The following is a 25698-nucleotide window of genomic DNA, read 5'->3' on the forward strand; positions in this document are numbered from 1 at the left end:
GAGAAAGCAGGAAAGATCCAAAATTGACTCCCTAACATCACAATTAAAAGAACTAGAAAAGCAAGAGCAAACACATTCAAAAGCTAGCAGAAGGCTAGAAATAACTAAAATCAGAGCAGAACTGAAGGAAATAGAGACACAAAAAACCCTTCAAAAAATTAATGAATCCAGGAGCTGGTTTTTTGAAAAGATCAACAAAATTGATGGACCGCTAGCAAGACTAATAAAGAAGAAAAGAGAGAAGAATCAAATAGATGCAATAAAAAACGAAAAAGGGGATATCACCACCGATCCCACAGAAATACAATCTACCATCAGAGAATACTACAAACACCTCTATGCAAATAAACTAGAAAATCTAGAAGAAATGGATAAATTCCTCGACAAATACACCCTCCCAAGACTAAACCAGGAAGAAGTTGAATCTCTGAATAGACCAATAACAGGTTCTGAAATTGTGGCAATAATCAATAGCTTACCAACCAAAAAGAGTCCAGGACCTGATGGATTCACAGCTGAATTCTACCAGAGGTACAAGGAGGAACTGGTACCATTCCTTCTGAAACTATTCCAATCGATAGAAAAAGAGGGAATCCTCCCTAACACATTTTATGAAGCCAGCATCGTCCTGTTACCAAAACCTGGCAGAGACATAACCAAAAAAGAGAATTTCAGACCAATATCCTTGATGAACATTGATGCAAAAATCCTCAATAAAATACTGGCAAACCGAATCCAGCAGCACATCAAAAAGCTTATCCACCATGATCAAGTGGGCTTCATCCCTGGGATGCAAGGCTGGTTCAACATACGCAAATCAATAAATGTAATCCAGCATATAAACAGAACCAAAGACAAAAACCACATGATTATCTCAATAGATGCAGAAAAGGCCTTTGACAAAATTCAACAACCCTTCATGCTAAAAACTCTCAATAAATTAGGTATTGATGGGACGTATCTCAAAATAATAAGAGCTATCTATGACAAACCCACAGCCAATATCATACTGAATGGGCAAAAACTGGAAGCATTCCCTCTGAAAACTGGCACAAGACAGGGATGCCCTCTCTCACCGCTCCTATTCAACATAGTGCTCGAAGTTCTGGCCAGAGCAATCAGGCAGGAGAAGGAAATAAAAGGTATTCAATTAGGAAAAGAGGAAGTCAAATTGTCCCTGTTTGCAGATGACATGATTGTATATCTAGAAAACCCCATTGTCTCAGCCCCAAATCTCCTTAAGCTGATTAGCAACTTCAGCGAAGTCTCAGGATACAAAATTAATGTACAAAAATCACAAGCATTCTTGTACACCAATAACAGACAAACAGAGAGCCAAATCATGAGTGAACTCCCATTCACAATTGCTTCAAAGAGAATAAAATACCTAGGAATCCAACTTACAAGGGATGTGAAGGACCTCTTCAAGGAGAACTACAAACCACTGCTCAATGAAATAAAACAGGATACAAACAAATGGAAGAACATTCCATGCTCATGGGTTGGAAGAATCAATATCATGAAAATGGCCATACTGCCCAAGGTAATTTATAGATTCAATGCCATCCCCATCAAGCTACCAATGACTTTCTTCACAGAATTGGAAAAAACTACTTTAAAGTTCATATGGAACCAAAAAAGAGCCCGCATCGCCAAGTCAATCCTAAGCCAAAAGAACAAAGCTGGAGGCATCACGCTACCTGACTTTAAACTATACTACAAGGCTACAGTAACCAAAACAGCATGGTACTGGTACCACAACAGAGACATAGATCAATGGAACAGAACAGAGCCCTCAGAAATGATGCCGCATAGCTACAACTATCTGATCTTTGACAAACCTGACAAAAACAAGCAATGGGGAAAGGATTCCCTATTTAATAAATGGTGCTGGGAAAACTGGCTAGCCATATGTAGAAAGCTGCAACTGGATCCCTTCCTTACACCTTATACAAAAATTAATTCAAGATGGATTAAAGACTTATATGTTAGACCTAAAACCATTAAAATCCTACAAGAAAACCTAGGCAATACCATTCAGGACATAGGCGTGGGCAAGGACTTTATGTCTAAAACACCAAAAGCAATGGCAACAAAAGCCAAAATCGACAAATGGGATCTCATTAAACTAAAGAGCTTCTGCACAGCAAAAGAAACTATCATCAGAATGAACAGGCAACCTACAGAATGGGAGAAAATTTTTGCAACCTACTCATCTGACAAAGGGCTAATATCCAGAATCTACAATGAACTCAAACAAATTTACAAGAAAAAAACAAACAACCCCATCAAAAAGTGGGCAGAGGACATGAACAAACACTTCTCAAAAGAAGACATTTATGCAGCCAGAAAACACATGAAGAAATGCTCATCATCACTGGCCATCAGAGAAATGCAAATCAAAACCACAGTGAGATACCATCTCACACCAGTTAGAATGGCCATCATTAAAAAATCAGGAAACAACAGGTGCTGGAGAGGATGTGGAGAAATAGGAACACTTTTACACTGTTGGTGGGACTGTAAACTAGTTCAACCATTGTGGAAGTCAGTGTGGCGATTCCTCAGGGATCTCGAACTAGAAATACCATTTGACCCAGCCATCCCATTACTGGGTATATACCCAAAGGACTATAAATCATGCTGCTATAAAGACACATGCACACGTATGTTTATTGCGGCACTATTCACAATAGCAAAGAGTTGGAACCAACCCAAATGTCCAACAACGATAGACTGGATTAAGAAAATGTGGCACATATACACCATGGAATACTATGCAGCCATAAAAAATGATGAGTTCGTGTCCTTTGTAGGGACATGGATGAAACTGGAAAACATCATTCTCAGTAAACTATCGCAAGGACAAAAAACCAAACACCGCATGTTCTCTCTCATAGGTGGGAATTGAACAATGAGAACTCATGGACACAGGAAGGGGAACATCACACTCCGGGACTGTTGTGGGTGGGGGAGGGGGAGGGACAGCATTAGGAGATACACCTAATGCTAAATGACGAGTTGATGGGTGCAGGAAATCAACATGGCACATGGATACATATGTAACAAACCTGCACATTGTGCACATGTACCTAAAACCCTAAAGTATAATAAAAAAAAAAAAAATGCAAAAAAAAAAAAAAAAGAAAAACGTATATATGAAAAAGCTAGAGGCTGGGTGTGGTGGCTCATGCCTGCAATCCCAGCACTTTGGGAGGCAGAGGCAGGTGGATCATTAGAGGTCAGGCGCTCGAGACCAGCCTGGCCAACAGAGTGAAACCCCGTCTCTACCAAAAATACAAAAATTAGCCAGGCATGGTGGTGGGCACCTGTAATCCCAGCTACTTGGGAGGCTGAGGCAGGAGAATTGCTTGAACCCGGAAGGCGGAGGTTGCAGTGAGCCAAGATCGCACCACTGTACTCCAGCCTGGGCAACAGAGCGAGACTCTGGCTCAGGAAAAAAAAAAAAATGAACTGCAAACTAGTATAGCCACTTTGTGAAACAATTTGGCAGTTTCTTATAAAGTTAAAAATACACTTAACTACAATCCAGCAATCCCACTCCTAGATACTTACTCGTGAAAAGAAAACTTATGTTTACACAAAAACCTGTATATACATGTTTACAGTTCCAGTCAAAAAACTGGAAACAACTGAGAAGTTCTTCAACTGGGGAGTGGGAAAGCAAACTTTGGTTCACTCATCTACACAACTAGATTAAAAAGGACTGTTCTATGAATATATACAACAGGGAGGAATCTTAAATGTGTTATGCTAAGTGAAAGATACCAGACTTAAAAGGCTACAACTATATGATTCCATTTACATGCCATTCTTGAAATGGCCAAACTATAGAGACAGAAAACCAGTCAATAGTTACCAGGAGCTAGAGATGGGGAAGGGTTGTCTACAAAAGGGTATGGCAGAATTTTGGGGGATGATAGAGCTGTTCTATATAAAGCAGTCCGCACTTATCTGTGGTTTTGCTTTCCTCAGTGTTTCAGTTACCCACAGTCAACTGAGGTCCGAAAATATTAACTGGAAAATTCCAGAAATAAGCAATTTGTAAGTTTTAAATTGCATGCCATTCTGAGTAACATGATAAAATCTCATGCCATTGGATTCAGTCCCACCCTGTCCCCACCTGGGAATCATTCCTTTGTCTAGCACATCCATGCTGTATATACCACATGCCCTTTAGTCACTGAGTAGCCCTCTCAATTATGAGACTGAAAAAAAACATAATATATATAGAGTTCAGTACTACCTGCAGTTTCAAGCATCCACAAAGGGTCTTGGAATGTATCCCCCACAGATAAGGGGAGTCTCCCGTATCGACTGCGATGGTGGTTATATGACTATACAATGTTTGTCAAAACTCACAGAACTGTACACTAAAAAGAATAAAGTTTACTATATGTAAATATACCTAATTTTAAAAGGATAAGGGATCCTGGCTACAAAGAGACTGAAAAATGACGCAAGAGCTAGTCAGATCCGAGGGGTCCTGTTAAGAAGCTCTACATTTTATCCTTGAAGCAACAGATGTCCCAAACGATCTCAAAAAATGGGTAAAGGCAATTCAGTTTTGTATTACTAAGAACACTGACTTAACAGTTATAGACTAGAATAAGAGCAAAACAGGGAGCAACTGGAGACCCATCAACCAACTATCTCAGAGTAATTCAGCAGATAAATAATTGAGATCTGACAAAGGGAGAGGCAGTAGAGATGAACAGAAAAGTTAAAAGCAGGAAATTCTCAAGTTTCTAGCAATAGTGAAACCACCAACCAAATGTTTTGTTTTTTTTTTTTCCTTCTCAGAAAAAGATTTTAAACAAGCTAAATTTAAATGCCTGCGGGACATTCAAATGCAAACATTTGGTTAGACACGTTGTCTGGAGCTCAAGGGAATAAGCTAAGATGCAGCATTAGATTCGAGAATCATCAGGGTATTTGCAGCCAAATATGAGGTCAAGTTCATATAATTTGAAGTATAAAAAGAATCAGCTTACTGATCATAGAGCTTGTAAAGTGAGAAATGGTGACAATTGTGTGCCTATTTCAATATGGGGCCTCTCTCAACCACTCTATCCTTGGCATCTCTGATTTTCTCTTTGGCTTGATTACCCTGAGAAAACTGAGGCAGTTACATAAAAAGCGGTCACTGAATGCCAAGTTTTTATTTTCTGTTGCTCATACTGTTGACATCGAGAATATTCAGCCAATAAAGGAGTAATCTACTGAATACACTTATTTGGTTAATTAAACACAGGAGGACCACTAAGAGGGGTTTGATTTGAGGTCCATCTGACTGACCTCACAGGGCAACTTATCCACACGGCCCAATAGCTTTGTCTTGGTAACTCAACTAATGACCCTATGACTGCTTTAAGAGACCTCTGATATGCAATCAAGTTATCAGGAAATACTATAGGATAGATCCAATGATTCTAGGTAATTAGTGCTTAACCACGGATAGGCACCAAAATTCAGTGTGGAGCTTTCTCAAAATGCCTATCTTGCCCAAAGCTCTACTTCTAAAAATCCTAACTTAGGAACTTTTGGGGTAAGGCCCAAAAAATTACTATATTTTTAATAGTCTCATAAGTGATTCTGATACCCATACAAACCACACACCAATCCCAAGCTGAAAAGCAATGACACAAAATTTGGTTCCAGGCCCTACCATTGAATTCTCATTTGGAAATTTCTAAACCACATCCTAAACCTTGAAAATCTCCTCTAGCTGACAGCATACAAATACACATTTCCCAGGTGAAACCTAAAATTCTAAGCCCAACATCTGTAAAATACCTATGAATCACCAACTGACTATGATTACTAGCTTTGAGAGGATTTAACTTCTTAGCAGAATTCAGGAAAAAGAAGCGTAAGAAAAGTCATGGAAAATGAGTCACCATCCCTTCATTCCTTAATTCCAATTCTCCATTTTAATAATAAACCTACCAGAAAAGCTTAGTTAATATCACCACCTCAAGCTTTAACTTCAGCTAGTATTTAAGCTTAACCAGATCCAATCTGTTATACTGAAATATTCAGATTCCACTTTTCCAATTACCAAAATTTCCAGGATTCCAACTTTCCAATTACATCATAAACATTATGAATCAAAACAAAAAAACTAGCAAACGATTTTTCTCATCAAAATTTACACTTACCCATCTCTTCCCTTACTGACAATTTTTACTTCAAAATAATAAATCCCACAGGCTGCTGGTATTGGATGCGTGGCTCGAACTGACGCTGCATCTTTTGGGGTTTTGCCATGACCTGCATATGAAATAGGAAGGAAAAAAGAAGTCACATGAGATACTCACTGAAAAATGAAAACCTTAAACAATTCAGGAACATACAGGTTTTTGGAATGACGTGTAATTTCTGCTCCTATCAGTTCAAATACTCAATAAAACGTTTATCATCACCATGAACCCAATATGCAAAATAGCCCGTTAACCACAGAACTCTTCACACTATTACTAGTTTTATTAAGATTGCAGAATCCAAATATGTAAATTGAACCTAGCAGCCTTTTATGCAAATTAAATAAAAGACATTATAGAGTACACTATATTTTTAAGAGATAAAAGGCTGTATGAAGAACATGAGGGAAAGATCTTAATTTTATCAGGTCTAAATTTGCATATAACTTATATAATTCTGTACACTCTTGCCAAAGGCCTGCTCTTTAAACCAGAAGCATCTGTATTGTATATTTCTAAGTGAAATCTTACACAATTAAATTGAATTGGCAAAACAGCTTTCTTAAGAATTTACAATTTTGTTCTTTGATATAGTCTTATTAATTAAAGCTGACTCATAAAATCTCTTGGGCCAATAATAGCCTATTGAGAAATACATCTAATTTCTAAATGTATTTTTTCTTTTTAAACAACAGAAATAACACCATGCCACTGCTGACATTTTAGAAAATCTGTTAGATAATGGCTTTCAAACTTTTAAAACCAGCTATTCCTCAATTCTAATCCCATAGGGTTTGCTAAACTCACAATCACTTCCCCTACCTCTCGCCCAAGACACAAATTACTTTGAAAGCTGGCATGTGGACAATATTAAGAGAAAATATGTCCACAAAACCATGGGAGAATAAAGAAAGAAGTTGAAGTAGCATGTCAGCAAGTACTCAAAGAGTATGAGTGAGACAAGTCTCCATAATCCCCAAAAGGACTGCATGAGAAACAATACTCTAAATCATTATTTGGGTGTTCTAGTTAAATATGCTCCACACAATACAAACTTCGCATTAATCTTTCAGTCATACTATAAAATTACCTTCATGGGTAGCAGAATTCTCCTCAAATTTATCATGATTGTTTTGAAACTAAATACCTCCTTGTAAGTCAAAAATTGTATCTTAAGATATACAATCATCACACATGAATGAGATCATATCCTCCCTTACCACACACTTGACCAAATTTACCGAATTTCCAACACATGCCTTATTATTATTAAACACTTAAGTTTACACTTGCAATGCAAATTAGTACATGTTCACACCCCCACTCCCCCCACAAAAAATGGAATGAATTCTGCCACTCCTTCCATTACCATGAAAACTTGGGTTATGGGCAGAAGTTCTTTTAGCCTGGTGACCATAAGGAGTCAACAAGCTTGGCTAGGAAGACAAAAATGGAAGCAACAATATTTACACGCGTCAAAACTACTTTAACATATGATGCAGGTAATAGATTAATATACTGAGCTAAGCAGCGGAAGATAATTGCACAAATCTGCGCACTAGTCACTTTGCAATAATATTTAATTATGGTGGCAGTAAAACACATTTTTCAGTCAAAATATGTTCAAATAATTAAGTTACCTGAGAAAAGGCCATGGAAACTACATATTTAAAAATTAGATTGTTACAAATAAATCTACAGAAAATTATCTAAACAAAATCTAACTGCAGTCCTAAATCCACTGATTTTTTTTAAGGGGAGTGACCCAAACTTTTAGGGATAAAGTAATCCCGAAGTATTCTTAATAACAAGTAATAGTTACATATATTTAATACTGTGTGAAAGGCACTGTTCTAAGAGCATTAAGTTTATTAACTCATTTAATATCCAAAACAACCCCATGAGGTAGGTACTATTTATTATCATTTCACAGTTGAGGAATCTAAGGGAAGATAATGAAACTCGCCCAAAGTCACACTGCTAAAAGAGAATTCCAAACCAGGACTTGTGCTGGGATTTTTCAAGAAACCTGATCTAGTGTGAGCTCTGAACCCACATGAAGGATTTAGTTAATATGAACATTCGGGGATCACTTCACATATCCCCATGTCCTATTCTGGCTACTTCTATGGGAAAAGAGAAAGAAACTAATATTTGAAAGTACACAGTCTCTCAAAGAGTTAGGTGCTTTTGTATGGATTTTTCTCTTTCAACATTTATGAAATAGGTATTATTTAACCTCACTTTTTGAAATGAAGAAATCTGTAATCTGTCGTGAGCCTACAGAAAAAATAAATAAAATTTTTACACATTATATACCCTGCCCCAAATTGGTAGAAACATATATTAAATCCATGCATGAATTAAAATCCCATACATTTTTCCATTATGCAAAAATTACTATAAAGTACCAGTTATAAATCTTCAAGTATCCATTATATTTGTTACGATTCACTAATTGCAGATAAATTCTGTAAATGTTAAAACTAAAAAGGTTTCATGTTTAAATTAGATGTAAAAGGTATAAGGAAAAGTTTAAACGCAAGATTATAAGGTTTCATACTATTTCTTAAATGAGACCAGTTCAAGTTGAATATCCCTTATCTGACATGCTTGGGACCAGAAGTGTTTTAGATTTTTTTCAGATTTTACAATATTTGCACATACTTACCAGTTAAGCATCCTAAATCCAAAAATCTAAAATGTTTCAATGGGCATTTCCTTTGAGCCTGGAGTGGTGGCTCATGCCTGTAATTCCAGCACTTTGGGAGGCTGAGGTGGGCGGATCACTTGAGGTCAGGAGTTCAAGACCAGCTTGGCCATCATGGTGAAACCCTGCCTGTACTAAAAATACAAAAATTAGCCTGGCATGATAGTGTGCGCCTGTAATCCCAGCTACTCGGGAGGCTGAGGCACAAGAATCGCTTGAACTTGGGAGGCAGAAGTTGCAGGGACCTGACAGCGCCACTGCACTCCAGCCTGGGCAACAGAGTGAGACTCTGTCCCAAAAGTAAAAAAAAAAAAAAATCAAGTTTTGAATTCTGAGAGCATTTTGAATTTCAAATTTGGGATGCTCCAACTTGTAATATCAGCAGCAAAGGGCCTATTTCTAACAACGCTCATCACCTGAAAGTTTATTATTACCTCAAATTCTGTGGTAACCAAAAAACAACCTCATACTACCAAAGTTTAAACTTTTAAAACTACAGTCATCAGTATTGTTTTCTATGTGGCTTTAGAAGAAAACATATGTAATACTTCCTAATTCTAAGGCTAACAAGTTTAGCTCTTTTTATTCAAACAATCTGATGGAAAGAGTTTGAATAAACCATTCTACCCCATATTCCCACTCCCTTCCACTCGCCAACATGCAGCCAGCCAGTGCCTTTCTGGAAATATAAATCAGCTGTCCTTGTATCACCAGCCCTCAATACAACTAAGATTCCTTCCAAAGCCTCCTCTTTGGCCTAGGAAAAAGACACGCTTCCTGAACACCTTGTCTGGCCTTGCTCTCCACCTGCACTTTCCACCTTTCTGCTTCAGCCACATCAGCACTATTTCAATTCTTCACATTGATCAGGCCAGTCTGTACACATGCTATTCCCTCCACCTTTCCTTCTTAGCCTGAGTAGGTCCTACTCACACTTTTAATCTTAGCTCAAGCTTTACTTCCTCAAATATTCTTTCTCTAATCTCTCCAACTTGGTTGAAGCTCCTTTTTACAAGCCCCCATAGCAACATGTATCTCTCCTGTACATTTACAAACTTAACACTCACGTGTAATTATTTTTTCCCTGCGTTTTAATTCCTGAACCTCTTTATTCCCACTAACTTCCACTCTAACTTCAATCATTCCTTCTTGAAGAAGCAAAAGCCCAAGACCCAGAGTCTAAAGCTGCAACGGACCACGCCACCTGTAATACCGGGCACAGTGAAAATTCAACTGGGCTGTTATTTTATTAGGACTATAATTTTTGTAGTGTTCTGATTAATGCTTACGAAGTTCCCAAGGTTTTAAGTGGTTGCTCCAGCTAGTTCACATAAGTCCTATTACTTTTGGCGCACTGATTTTGTGGAAAACACGGTTTTCCAGCCACGCATTCATGACATTATTGCAGAAACACCAGTATCTTCCTCCAGAACACACCATCCTGTTCTATCCCCTTTCTAAAGCCTTCACATCTATACTTCCTCTTCAACATCATGGGAACACTAATTCCTCAAACTCTTTGTGTTTTTTTCTCCCTTTTTCCTCTTCCAGGACAGGCTACATGGTAATCACTTAAAGCTCTCAAATATCCTTGATTTCCCTCATATGCCCATCCTTCTATCATATCCAACCAGAAAACGACACTCTCAGTATTATAATCTACCTTCCATACTCCCACACTGGACAGTTGACTTCCACCGAATAAAGTCCAAAATCTTACGAACAGCCACTGCTATGAACCAATGATGTCAACTAAGCACTCTCAATGCTACCAACAATATTTTTAGAAATGTTCTGTCAGCTTATTCCCTATTACTCTCAATGGCTAGTCCACATTTTCATCATTTACTTTAAGCTTTACATCCTCTACTTAAATTCATGAGCAAAGTACCTCGCCTCTTATCAAGAAAACAGGAGGCCAGCTGGGTGCGGTGGCTCACACCTGTAATCCCAGCACTTTGGGAGGCCAAGGCAGGCAGATCACCTGAGGTCAGGAGTTTGAGACCAGCCTGGCCAATGTAAAACCCCATCTCCACTGAAAATACAAAAAGGAGCCAGGCGTGGTGGTGCACACCTGTATTCCCAGCTACTCGGGAGGCTGAGACAGAAGAATGGCTTGAACCCTGGAGGCAGAGGTTGCAGTGAGCCGAGATTGTACCACTGCACTCCAGCCTGGGCGACAAGAGCAAGGCTCCATCTCAAAAAAAACAAACAAACAAACAAACAAAAACGGGAGGCCATTAGCTATGGTCATATTCAACTCTCCACTCTTTTATTACAAAGTGATCTATGTCCCTAGTAGTCTTCACCTCTTCCACTATTATCAGAGGGACAGTCTATACTCTCCTCTTCAAGACCAACCATTCTGGACTCTGGAACCGGTTTCCTCCCTAGAAGCCTCTCTGTCAGCCTCTCGAGCTTGTATTTCATTATCTTCCTCTCTACTCTCTCCTCCTCAATCTGTAAAGGGACAATGTCCCCAAAATGTACACTTTTCACAAATTCTATGCCTCTGTGCTACATATAATCATCGTCAGTAATGTACCAGAGTTGGTGGTATATAATTTTTTACCTTGAAAGGCCGGGCACAGTGGCTCATGCCTGTAATCCCAGCACTTTGGGAGGCCAAGGTGGGTGGATCACTTGAGGTCAGGAGTTCGAGACCAGCCTGGCCAACACAGCGAAATCCCATCTCTACTAAAAACATAAAACTTAGCCAGGCATGGTGGTGGGTGTGTGTAATCTCAGCTATTCGGGAAGTTGAGGGAGAATTGCTTAAACCTGGGATCTGGCCTGACAAAGCGAGACTCTGTCTCAAGAAAAAAAACAGTAATAACCACCAGGTAGGCTAATCAATTTTATTTGTTAAAATGTTAAATTTTGTGTACATTTACTGGAACACCGTATGTTGGACTAATATAATATAGTATTTTCATTTAATTTATGTTGCTTCAGTTTTACCTACACAACCAAATTAAAACAAGATTGACTAAGAAATGACACAGTGGTCTCCAACACAATACTTTCCAATGGAATTTTTAAGGATAATTTTGGATATGTAGGATTTTCATCTTCTATGCTGACGTTAGAAGCTAAACCCCAGGTAAAACGTAACTCCACTATCAGCCATTAAAAATTAGAGGAAAAAAAAAAATCCTACCTTAACCTCCATCCTCCTCTAGGAAATGCCTAATCTCTTCCTTCATGTATATTTCTCAAGGATAATCTCTATTCACTATCCTCTCTACTTGATCCTTTCATTTACTCTTTCAACCCACTGAAATCTGGTTTTTGCCCCATCACTCAATTCGAACTGCTCTCCTAAAGTCACAATGATCTAATTTCCAAATGTAGTGGAAAACTATCTGTGCCTATCCTACTAAACCTATCTGTTGCAACAGACACTAAATATCCCTTCCTCATTTCTAGGGAGGGTGGGGAGGCTGTTTGAGACAGTGTCCCATTCTGTTGCCCAGGCTAAAATGCAGTGGCATGATCACCGCTGGCTACAGCCTCAACTTCCTGGGTTCAAGCAATCCTCCCACCTCGACTTCCCAAAGTGTCGGGGATTACAGGTGTGAGCCACTGCACCCTCCCGTGCTCAGCTTCTGTGACACCAATCTCCTTGATGTCTGGGGACCTACCATTTCTTTTGTGCTCCCTCTAGTCTTTCAATGTTGGTGTTTTTCAGGGTCCCCATCTTTGGCCCACTGCTTTTTCTCACTCTATTACATATTCTCCCCCTCTCTCTCAAACACTCTGAGTTTCAACTACCACCTACAAGTGACTCCTAAATCAGTCACGACCTAGACCTCTCTCCCAAGCTTCAGGTCAATTACGGTTAACTGCCAACCCTTCCCAGGAGAAACTGCCTCACACATTGTCCCTACCGAAAGAAGTGAGACCCAGACTATCCTTGTACCAGCAGGGTATTTTGTATTTTATAATTACCACCACTCCTACAGCTGATTCAACACAGGTTAGCACCTGACTTGAAGGCCACCAATTCACAACATAGTCTGTAACAAAAAGCTCTGCCCAACTAAGAATCATAGCAATTAGCCAGGCCAATCTGTTAAGTCTCTCAGGAATTTGACATAGAAAGGAAAGGATAAGCCAGTCAGTAGGGAAAAAGAAATCAGAAAACAACCAGAAACTAGTGATTGGAGCTGAGTCATTTTAATAGAATAGAATGAAGTCATGACTGTTAAGACCATTTAGAGTCCCCTTAACTCCAGGAACAGCCTGTTCTTTCTGTAAGGCTTGTTTCTTTGGCTTCTTCTGGTTTCCATGAAGTCAGATCACAGGGCTGAGATTCCCATTTTTACTTATCTCCAACTATACTGCAATACAGTCTTCTTCACAATCATTATTTTACTCATGGTTCACTGCAAGAGCCTAACAGCTAAAGACCCAAACATCATCCTAACAGTTGGAAACCCAAACATTTTCCTTGATTTCTCTCACCATCATTCCTAATACCCTCTCAGTATTACTTTTAAGTATCTCACAAATATATCTGCCTTTCTCTGTCCCTACCACTGACCCAGCTGAGGTCAATTCTAACATGGTCTACTGCGACAGTCTTCTAAATGAATTTGCTATTCCCACTCTTGTAACCTCTTGAGTCTATCTTCCAATCAGCTGCGTAATCTGACAAAAATGAAGATATGAGCCAGTCACTTCCTATTTAAAATCCTTTGATGATTCTCCATCTCCTACAGAGTAAGATCTAAACTCAACAAAATATTCCACAGGGCTCCTAACTGGGCCAGGTACAGTGGCTCCTGCCTGTAATCCTAGCACTTTGGGAGGCTACGGCAGGCAGACAGCTTGAGTTCAGGAATTCGAGACCAGCCTGGGCAACATGGCAAAACCCCCTTCACTACAAAAAAAATACAAAAAATTAGCTGGGTGTGGTGGCGCGTGCCTGTAGTTGCAGCTATTCAGGATGCTGAGGTGAGAGGATCACTTGAGCCCAGGAGGCAGAGGTTGCAGTGAGCCTAGATCGCACCACTGCATTCTAGCCTGGACAATGGAGTCAGACCCTGCCTCAAAAAAGAAAGAAAAAAAAAAGCCTCCTACTTGATCTTTTCCCAGATATTCCTTGTCACATACTTTAAATGCCAACCCAAAATTGCTTGTAAAACCAGACACATAAAGTAATTCTCTGTTTTTGCTTTTCCTTCATTTGCAACCTAGCCCCTCCCTTTCTCCTATATCCTACTCATCTTTTAAGACTGACCACTAGCCTCGACTCCTCCAAGAAGCTATCCCTGATACCTACACTTCCTTCATTCTTTCCAATGTCAGCCTGGGTTAGACGCTCCTCCTATCTTCCACAGTACTCTTCATAATATTTCCCTTAGTACTCTATTTTATGTCCTCTGAGCTCTCTGAATTCAATGACAGTATCTTCTCCACCTTTGAGTGTCCAGAACCTAGCACAAAGTAAACATTCACTAAAAGCTTATTAAATAAATGAAGAAATGAACAGTGAGAAACACATATAAATTGTCTAGTCTAGCAGAATATATATCATTAGGCTAGGTGCAGTGGCTCACGCCTATAATCCCAGCACTTGAGAAGCCAAGGCAGGCGGATCACTTGAGGTCAGGAGTTCCAGACCAGCCTGGCCAACATGGCAAAACCCCATCTCTACTAAATATACAAAAATTAGCCAGGCGGGCCGGGCGCGGTGGCTCACGCTTGTAATCCCAGCACTTTGGGAGGCCGAGGTGGGCGAATCACGAGGTCAGGAGATCGAGACCACAGTGAAACCCCGTCTCTACTAAAAATATAAAAAATTAGCCGGGCGTGGTGGCGGGCGCCTGTAGTCCCAGCTACTCGGAGAGGCTGAGGCAGGAGAATGGCGTGAACCCGGGAGGCGGAGCTTGCAGTGAGCCGAGATTGCGCCACTGAACTCCAGCCTGGGCGACAGAGTGAGACTCCGTCTCAAAAAAAAAAAAAAAAAAAATTAGCCAGGCATGGTGGCAGGCGCTTGCAATCCCGGGTACTTGGGAGGCTGAGGCTGGAAAGTCACTTGAATCCAGATGGAGGTTGCAGTAAGCTGACATAGTGCCACCACTGTACTTCGGCCTGGGCAACAGAGCAAGATTCTGTCTCAAAAAAATATATATACATCATTATTGTCTATTGTTCTGCAGGATTATTAGATTTACTTGATTCTTGCAGTTACCAACTGGCATTTTTAAACCTAATTTCCCAAAATCTTGGCAAGTAATTCTTCAATTCCTTCATTTTAAGGAACATTTTTAGGCCAGGCACGGTGGCTCACGCCTGTAATCCCAACACTTTGGGAGGCCAAGGAGGGCATATCACAAGGTCAGGAGATCAAGACCATCCTGACTAACTCCATGAAACCACGTCTCTACTAAAACTACAAAAGAAATTAGCCGGGCGTGGTGGCAGGCGCCTGTAGTCCCAGCTACTCGGGAGGCTGAAGCAGGAGAATGGTATGAACCCAGGATGCGGAGCTTGCAGTGAGCAGAGATTGCACCACTGCCCTCCAGCCTGGGCGACAGAGCAAGACTCCATCTCAAAAAAGAAAAAAAAAAAAGAAACATTTTTATATCACCCCCATAATGCTTGACATTTGTACTTGTAAGCAAGCATGCTGAAATTTTTGTTCATCCTTAAAAAGTGCAAGAAATTAGATAAGCAATTATATTTGAGAAGTGTTCAAGGGCTAATGACTGACTGGGGGTACAGGTGGGAAAGACAGATAAGTATAACACACGTTCAACCTATCATGCCTGTAATCCCAGCACTTTGGGAGGCCAAGGCGGGTGGATCACTAGGTCAGGCGATCGAGACCACCCTGGCTAACACGGTGAAACCCTATCTCTACTAAAAATACAAAAAATTGGCCGGGCGTCGGGGTGGGCACCTGTAGTCCCAGCTACTTGGAAGGCTAAGGCAAGAGAATAGCGTGAACCCGGGAGGCGGAGCTTGCAGTGAGCCAAGATCGCGCCACTGCACTCCAGCCTGGGCAACAGAGCAAGAGTCGGTCTCAAAAAAAAAAAAAAAGTTCAACCTATTTGGTTAGATATTGTTCATAACATTTCAATTAAAAAGTGCAATTCTGGCTGGGCACAGTGGCTCACACCTGTAATCCCAGCACTTTGGGAGGGCGAGGCGGGCGGATCAAGAGGTCAAGAGATTGAGACCATCCTGGCCAACATGTTGAAACCTCCTCTCTACTAAAAATACAAAAATTAGCCAGGCGTGGTGGCACACGCCTGTAGTCCCAGCTACTCAGGAGGCTGAGGCAGAAGAATTGCTTGAACCCGGGAGGCAGAGGTTGCAGTGAGCCAAGATGGCGCCACTGTACTCCAGCCTGGCAACAGCAGAGCGAGACTCCATCTTAAAAAAAAAAAAAAAAAAAAAAAAAAAAAGTACAATTCAGGCCAGGCGCAGTGGCTCATGCCTGTAATCCCGGCACTTTGGGAGGCCGAGGTGGGTGGATCATCTGAGGTCTGGAGTTCAAGACCAGCCTGGCCAACATGGTGAAACCCCGTCTCTACTAGAAATACAAGAATTAGCTGGACGTGGTGCTAAGTGCCTGTAATCCGAGCTACTCAGGAGGCTGAGGCATGAGAACTGCATGAACCCAGGAGAGGCTGCAATGAGTAGAGATTGTGCCACTGCACTCCAGCCTGGACGATAGAGCAAGACTCTGTCTCAAACAAACAAAAAAAAAATGCAATTCACTATTTCTCTTTTTTTTTTTTAGATAGGGTCTCGCTCTGTCACCCAGGCCATCATGGCTCACTGAAGCCTCAACCTCCTGGGCTCAACCAATCCTCCTCCCTCAGCCTTCTAAGTGGCTGGGATTTCAGGTGTGTGCCACTTAGCCCGGTTAATTTTTAGGGGTAGAGATGGGGTCCCACTATGTTGCCCGGGCTGGTCTAGAACCCTTGGGCTCAAGCGATCCTTCTACTTTGGCCTCCCAAAGTGCTGGGATTACAGGCATAAGCCACCACACCCACTGAAATTCACTATTTCATTGCTTTCTATAATTCCCAACTTTCATTTATCTTGCATTTCTTCTAAACTGTCCTAAATCAGTAAAATCAACGTGTCTGGACCTTTCTGAAACACTGTGTTCCAGTTACCTTTTTCCCCCAGAGTAAGTATTTTCAATCTCAACTATTCTTTAACAGTTCTAAATGTGATCACGGGATTTTATCTACTTGAGATAATGAAGTCTCATATGAACTAAAAGAGGCAATACTATGGTATTGTGAAAAGAACACTAAATCTGGAGTTAGTGAAAATTTTCAATCTTGACTTACTTATGACTGGGAAGATCTAACCTCCAGGTTCTACCACTCTCTAAAATTTAAAATGAAAATTCCAGGATCTTGTCCAGATCCACTAGTGTGTGTATATATAAAACACTCTATAAAATATCCAAATAGTGGTAATAACTAGAAATATATAAAAATGCAATCTGTTGTTGAAACATTTAGACTAAATCCATTGTCATATCATTAAAATTATTTTCCCGTTATCATTATAACTAAGTCTAAACTTGTCACATTTGTACTTATTCAATACTGACAACAATTTCAAAAATAAGAGGGGCTATCCCTGGATTTTTCAATAGTTGTTGTGTGACTGCTAAGCAAAAGGCCTTTCAAAAATTTCACATATACTATACATACCCTGTTATTCCTCTGCAATCCAATCAACCTTATCTGCATGTCTAGTATTATTTAACATTAATCTCTTCAAATCATTTAAGGAACAATACTACTTCCAAAAGCAGTCATTTCAATTTAGAAGAACATCTTAAAAACAGAATAGAGACTGGACACAGTGGCTCAGGCTTATAATTCCAGTACTTTGGGAAGCCAAGGTGGGAGGATCACTTGAGCCCAGACGTTCAACACCAGCCTAGCCAACACAGTAAGACCCCATCTCCACAAAAAAAAATTACAACTTAGCCCAGCACAGTGACAGGAGCCTGTGGTCCCAGCTACTTGGGCGATCGAGGCAGGGGGATCCCTTGAGCCTAGGAGGTCTAGACGGCAGTGAGCCATGATCGCACCACTGCACTCCATCAAGGCAACAGAGTTGAAACCCTATCATCAAAAAAAAAAAAACAAAACACCAGAACAACAACAACAAAAAAAACAGAATACCTTTGGAGCAAAAGAAAGCAAAACACTTCTATTTCAAAGATAAGGAAAATTCTCGTCACTCTGGAAAATAATTATAATCACCCTTTTGAAATTCTGTAATACATGAATATATGAATAGTAGTTTTTAATGTTAAAAGTGTCTTATAATACTTAAGTAAAATCAATGCAGCACAATGATAGATTAAATAAAAATTCACTCTTCTTATTCTGTGACTTTAAAGTATTATCCACTCTCTATGATACTTCTCCTTTGCTACTGCTACTGCTACTGCTACTGCTACTGGGACAGAGTTGCCCACTACAATCGGCGTGGTCCTCTCAGAACACACACAGAAAATCAACAGTAACAACAGAAAACACACACACACACACACACACACACACACAGTCTACAGTAACAGGACAACAGGAAGAGGCAGTAGAAAGAGAAAAAGACTATTTCTGACAAGGGGTAAGAGACAAAGGGAAGATAGAAGAGAGGGAAAGAAAATAAAAAAGATAACAGACAACATAATCTGTTTCTCCAGAAATAATGATTTATGTTTATAAAACAGTTATGTTCCCAAAAACTGAGTCTTAGTATTACACAACAGAAATAAAGAGGCCAAGAATAAAAACAATTGAGACAGCAGTGTCAGAAACATTCCAAACTCCAACTAATTTCACATAAACATGTATTTTTCTCTGACCTAACCATCAATTTTATGTAAAAGACTAAAACTAATCAAGACACCTTACAGTACTAAATAAACAGTAATCACGAATCTTAGACATCACGGAAATTCAGAGCTGGAAATTTCCTTACCAATCGTCCAGCTCAACTTACACACCACTCAGAGGAAGAAACTGAGGCCCAGTCTTGTAAAATATCTACAACCACAAACGACTGCAGAACTCAGGAAATCTAGGATTCTTTGTTCATCTACACTGGCTCTGATTTTATGAGCAAATTATTTGCTGTCGACCATAAATTTAAAATTATAAAATTCTGTCACATCTAACAACGGCTTTCTGGCAGCCAGATCAGAAGTAAACACCTCATAACATACCACCGTTCATACAAATTAAAACATAAAAGTAGAATACTTCACAAGGAAATTAACAAAAGGTCCTAACTTGAGAAAAAACAAAGATTTGATATCGTGAATGAAATGTTCAGACGTTTAGATTAAGGAAGATAACACTTAGAAGTACTTCTTTGGATGTATGGCAAGAATAAAAAGAATGTTCAACAAGGCCTATGTTTGTGCGTGATTCTTTGCAGCCAAATCATTTGGTAGATTTCTATTGCCACTCGCCTTTCTGATTAAATAGTAACTTACTTATCAAGCTTCTTCTCAAATTTCAGTCCCGTGTAAGTTAAGAATTCAACCACAAGGTTGTTTATCCCCTCGACATACATTTCACTAAGATCTGAGTAGACCCCTTTATAGCCAATCAAAGTGAGGCTGCCGTGAATCTAAAAGCTCCTGCTTTAGGTTTGGGGCCTAAAACCCTGGATTTGTTTTCAGACAGACTGACACGTTAGGTTGATTTTTTTTTCTTCCACAAAAGGAAAATTGATACATGCTATTAAATTGGACTACATTTCAATAGTTCTCATAGCAATTCATAATTTTATATACAACTGATTTGCTTCAAGCTTTGTTTTAACCTAGGAGAGGTAGGTGAGGGAGGAAGGGGGCAAGCACAAGCCTAAGGTTGTTGTTTTTAACTGCAGGTGTAAAACATAAGCCAATTTTCTTCAAAATACTAAGCCGCATTTTGTTCCATCTTCGTTTCAACAAGACTTCATGTAATATCAACACCTAAGGACCTGTATAGGGCACTTCCAATCGGGAGGGGTAGGTTTCTGCTCCCCTAAGGAAAGGGTGCTCCTGGGGTTCCCTTCTCTTACCCTCCCGGTTGCTTTTACTAAGATATATTGATGGCAAACTTGGGCCCCTTGTCCTTTTGTCCCCCTAGACAATCTCTGGCCTAATTTTGATTACTCCTCCCCCTGTGTATCCCTGCTCTCTCTTAATTAGAAATCATACCTCAGAATCGTGCCTCTCTTCCCCCCTTGTAAGAGAACGCCTGACCTACCACCAGGAGAACAATGTAACCCAACTCCGAGTCCATGGATTCCTCTATCCAAGCCCCAAGATTTATCTACCAGGGAAATCAGAAAGCCAGTTCTGTCCTGTCATCCCAGATTCCCTCAAGGTGTCCTGCTCCTGGCCTAGGATTACCAGTTCCTTTCTACCCTGGGGCATTCTACTCACCTTCCTCTTCCAAGAATCTCGCCCCTCACCCTCGGACCCTTCACCGCGACCCCCGCGCCCACCCGGAGCAGCACAACAGGCGGCGAGTGGCCTCCGAGGGCAGAGCCCGGGAGGGCGGGGGTCGGGGGCGGGTCGAGAGCGGCGCAGCGGCGGCCGGCCACGTCGGGTCAGTGCCCCACTCCCACCGCAGGACACACGCCCAGTACCTTTGTAGTGCACCCGCAGGTTGTTCTGAGAGAGGCCGATGTAGCTGAACTTGTCCTTCGGGCTCCAGGACCGAGGCAGCGGCGTCTCCTGCTCGTCCACGGCCGGGTAGAGGCGCTTCAGCCGCCGCTGCAGCTCCTTCTCCTGCTCGTTCAGGGCCGAGTCCCCGTGCGGGAAGGGGGCCGCGGCGCTGCTGCCCGCCACCAGAGCTGGGGCCGGGGCTCCTCCGGCCGGGCCGGGGCCCGCGGCAAGGCCCGGGGGAGCAGGAGGCCCGCTGGCCGGGGCGGCCGCTGAGGCAGGGGGCGGTGGGGGCGGCGGCGGGGGCGGCGGGGCCGCGGTGGCCGGGGGCGGCGGCGGCGGGGGGTGGAGGAGCAGGGCGGCCGCCGCGGCCCCTAAGCCGTCGCCGCCCGCTCCGCCGCCGGGCGAGCCGGCCGGAGAGGAGCCGGCGCTGACGGCTGGGGGCGCCGGCAGGACGACTCCGGAGACTGGGGCCAAGGCCGCCGGCGGTGGCGGCGACAGCTGCTGCTGCTGTTGCTGCTGCTGCGGCGGCGGCGGCGGCTGCCCGGACATCCCGGCCGCGACTCAGCCTGCGGCCACCTCCACCTCTTCTCTTCCTCCTCTGCTTCCCGGGGGCGCTGTCGCTGCGGCCGCCGGCACCAGGCGCCCAGTCCGCCCGCCCCGGAAGCAGGCGGCGGGCCGCGCGCCCAGGGAGACCGCGGCGGTTGAGGAGCTCGGAGACGCGGGAGTGGGCGGCGTGCCGGGGAGGCCGGGAGAGAACGTTGGCCGGAGCGCGGGCGCGCGGCCCGGGGACGAGGCGCCGAGGGCGGGGGCGACACGGGAACGCGGGAAGGGAAGGCGCGCTGGCGGCCGCCGCGGCCGCTGCTCTCGTTGCTCTCGCGGCTGTTTCCCGGCGGGCGGGCCGGGCCGGCGCGAGACGCTGCGCGCGGGCGGCGCTAGGCGAGGGGGCGGGACGGAGGCGCGAGAGAGGCGCGAGCGGCGCGAGGGGGCGGGCCGCGGGGCTCCCGGCTGCGCGCCGCGAGGCGCCCTGCTGGGCCCGCCAGTCGCTCGTGGGCAGGATCGCTGGGCTCCCGGCGCCGCAGATCCCTTCGGAGGTGTCCGCCTCCTCCCCCTTGGCGGCAGCCGTCGCCCCCCTCGCCGGCGAATCCCCTCCCACTTGACTTCTTTTTGTTGTCGTCGCCCCACCTCCCCACCGTAGGGCTACCCCGAGCCGAGGCTCCGCTTCTCGCCCAGGCGAGAGTAATCGAGCCCCGCTGGGGCTGCCGCGAGCCCAGGCCCCGGGACACTCTAGGACCCGTCGGCCCGGGGCGTGCGGAGCGGCTCAGGCTCCCGGCGCAGTGCTGCCAGCTCTCGCCTTAGTCCCGTTCCCGTTTGCCGCCTCCCTCCAAAGAGGAACGCATTGCCTTTGGTACTTCACAGTGTTTAATTCCGTAACATTGACCATATGGGCAGTAGAAACCACTTCTGAAGGCAGTCTCCCACTTACAATAGTGACTATTTTATTAATTAATTTTACGAGGACTCACAGTGAACTTAACAGTGGTAGAAGATGTCATTAATAAAGACTGGCATATCTTCAAAAAGCAGGAGCAGGCACTGTATGAATACAAAATTATAGTGTGTGTTTAGGAAGGGCTTCTAGAGACGTCAGAAAATTTTATAGACTCGTTAATTTTCATAACAGGGTTCTTAGGTAACAAAGTTATGCCCATTTTTAAAACAAGGAAATATTTACTGAGGTCAGCAGAGTCAAAAATAGGACTTCCTACTTTGCAATTCCCTATAGAGTGCTTCGTCGACTAATTTGGCACAACTTGCCAAGTGTTGCTCTCTGACCCATCATAACAGTACTACTTTGTTTTCACCACTCCCTTTGTTTAGCTTATCCCTCCCTAGCTGGCAAAATCGGGCTTTGCATGTGTAAATTATATGATGTAAATTCTGATATTTTGTTTGCTTCCAAAGCTATGATGGTAATCATTTGGTCAAATAAGAAATGTTTTGCCGAAGAGAAAATAATTTCCTTTTGAAGAAGGTAGGCCAAAGGTGATTTAATTTAAGGCCAAGATTATCTGGCCAGAACAAATAACAGAGTCATTCGGCCTAATTTCTCCCTCAGTTACCCAGACAACTAGATGTTCTGCTGTACTTTATTATTAGTAGTAGTAGTAGTAGTATTGTTTTGTCACCCAGGCTGGAGTGCAGTGGTGTGGTGTCAGCTCACTACAACCTCCGCCTCCCAGGTTCAAGCGATTCTCCTGCTTTAGCCTCCCAAGTAGCTGGGACTACAGGCATGTGCTCACACCCGGCTAATTTTTGTACTTGTAGTGGAGACGGGGTTTCACCATGTTGGCCAGGCTGGTCTCGAACTCCTGACCTCGTGATCTACCCGCCTCAGCCTCCCAAAGTGCTGGGATTACAGGCGTGAGCCACCACGGCTGGCCTCTGTTATACTTTGATAGAAGTATGCATTAATTTTAACTTGTTGTTTGATGACTTTTTTTAAACCACTGCACTTTAAATCACATGATGTCACTGTATTTACAGTGTTCTAACACTTTAATTTATATTACAGTAACAATGAGTTTAATGTAGGCCAAGCTCTATTTAAATGTATGATAGCCATGGTAGAATAAATGGGCTCCAGGCCTCATGAAACTTTCTTGAAACACTTATGAAGATGTACTTTTTTTCTGTCAGCACACTTAGGAATTATCTAGAGCTTTCCGTGTCTTAGGAACAGCTGAATGAATGGAATTGTCTAACATTTTGTTGGGAGCATTTTATAAGGGGGACTGGTGGTTCTCCATCAAGAAATTAATTATTTCAGTTGTGGGGGAGGATGCTGTGAAATGGGTACTTTCTCATATAGAAGGAGATAGAGAACATTGATAACGTCCTTTTGGAAAGCTACATACTTGGTTATATTTATAAGGAGACATAAAGGAGTTCATACCTTTTGACTTATCGATCAAAAAAAAGCCAAAAACACAATCTAAATATGAAAATACTTTAGACTGAAAAATGTTCAACAAGCAGTATTAATGATAGATTAAATATAGAAGCAAATCAAATGCCCAACCTGAAGAGACTGGAAGAAGTTATCACATACCCCATTCAGTGGAGTTATGCTACAGGAGCACATATAGCACATTCGTGCCAATTTTTTTTTTTAAGGTATCCCTTCTGGGCAGTGGAAGTGCCAAAAGAGGCCAACCAATTAGAAAAAGGCACCCCTTCCTCTTGACTTAGTGGATCTCAGGCCCAATTTCAGATCCACTCTCTCCAGGCTTCTTGCACAGGCACAACCTGAAACAAATATTTTATGGCCTCTGAAAAATATGTTATTGAAGACATAGAAAAATGATTATGATATGATAAATGAAAAGAGGCAATACGATAATTATAGCACTGCCAAAATCATTACCAAAAAGACATGAAGGAAAAATTGTAAAATTTTTCCATAATGGACAATTATAATGCATTATTAAAAGTAATGTACTTTTATTATAATGCATAATAAAAGTAAATTTTATTATGAAAATAATAGAATTGTACATAGATATGTAAATAGTAAAAATGCATTAGCCATGAACATATCCACGCCCTTCTTGAACCTATGTTTTCAGTCTTTACCATGTATTGCTCTAATATTACCCACTATCTGTATCTGCTGGGCTTCTCAGTATCGAACAATAGGAACCAATTCTGGCTCTCTTAAGCAAAAAAAGGAACTTACTGGAAAGATATTAGATGGTTCTCAGAATTGACCAGAAGGCTGGACAAGCAGGCCTGAATACCAACAAAGGCCAAAGGAGGAGAGGCTGCATAAATAGACTGGCCTGGACCCCAGCACTGATCATAGAAATCACTGCCAGATGTCGCCTTTACCACCTGGACTCTCATCTCTCTGACCTCTGGCCTTTACACCACTCACTCAAGTTTCAAAGTCACCAAGCCTAGATTGTGTGCCCATGCCAGAGTACACCAGCAAGCAGACATCCTTCCCAGCTTATCCAGTGACTGGGTTACAGAGATGCTACGTTATTGAAAACTTCAGCTCAGGGTGGGCCTTGAGTGGTTACAGCCTCCAGAACTGGTCCCTTCCAACAGTGAGCAGTCTTGTGCATTCACAGAGTACCATACATATCTTATTTTCTGTGCATGGCATAACATGAAAATGTTTAGGACACATTGCCCTAGTGGAAAAGGGCCACTGGTGCCCAGAGCAGAGGATTTTCCATACTAGGAAAGAGGTAAGATGCTGGCCAGCCTGTTTCAGTCAATGCTCATGACAGTATCCTTCTGGGTACTGGAAAATGTTATGGCAATGTGTGCCAAGATCTATAGTATGGTTTTAGGGTCTGGATTAGTTATCTATGGCTGCAGAATAAATAATCCTCAAATTTAGTGGCTTAAAATAACTTTTATTATCACACATTTTCTGTGGGTCAGGAATCTGGCACAACTTCACTGGATCCTCTGCTTCAGGGTCTCTCATGAGCATTCAAGGTGTCAGGTGTCAGTTGGGGTTGCAGTCATCTCAAGACTTGACTGGGGAAGATTCCACTTTCGCACTCACTGATGTGGTTATTGCACTCATTGATGCAGTTCCTTGAGGGCTGCTGGACTAAGGGATTCAGTTTCTTGTTGGCTATTGGCCAGAAGTGGCCCATGATGCCTTCCCACGTGGGCCTCTTCAACATGGCAGCTAGCTTCATGAAAGCATGGAAACCAAGAAGGCAATCGTGGCAAGACAAAAGTTACAGTGTTTTGTAACCCGACCATGAAAGTGACATCCCATCACTTTTGCCATATGTTTGTTAGAAGTGAGTCATTAGTTTCATCCCAAATTCAAGGGGAGGGGATTACACAAGGCCATGAACACCAGAAGGTGAGGATCATTGAAAGCTGTCTTTGGAAACTGACTGAACAGGGTCCTTATAACTTCCAGTGACCCTGGGGAACTGTACTTGCCACATTCACATCGGATATGGATTCTAGACCAGGGATCAGCAAACTTTTTCTGTAACAGGTTAGATAGTGAAATTTTACGCTCTGCGGAACAGTTACCTGTCACAACTACTCAATTTTGCCATTGTAGCTGA

General features: G+C 42.5%; 1 protein-coding gene across 1 annotated transcript in view; it reads right to left on the bottom strand.

The window, feature by feature from the left end:
* RANBP9 (RAN binding protein 9) overlaps positions 1 to 21478 on the bottom strand; it is a 95642-nt gene extending 74164 nt beyond the window's left edge. Inside the window, exons 1-2 of the mRNA XM_030817316.1 lie at positions 20575 to 21478; positions 6183 to 6294 (exon numbers count right to left, since the gene is read on the bottom strand). Coding sequence (XP_030673176.1) covers positions 6183 to 6294; positions 20575 to 21142 — 680 coding nt within the window. The 5' untranslated portion in view covers positions 21143 to 21478. The remainder of the gene's footprint in view (positions 1 to 6182; positions 6295 to 20574) is intronic.
* Positions 21479 to 25698: the final 4220 nt, after the last annotated feature.

Source organism: Nomascus leucogenys, chromosome 8, assembly GCF_006542625.1.
Source record: "Nomascus leucogenys isolate Asia chromosome 8, Asia_NLE_v1, whole genome shotgun sequence".
In the NCBI taxonomy this organism is placed as follows: Eukaryota; Metazoa; Chordata; class Mammalia; order Primates; family Hylobatidae; genus Nomascus; species Nomascus leucogenys.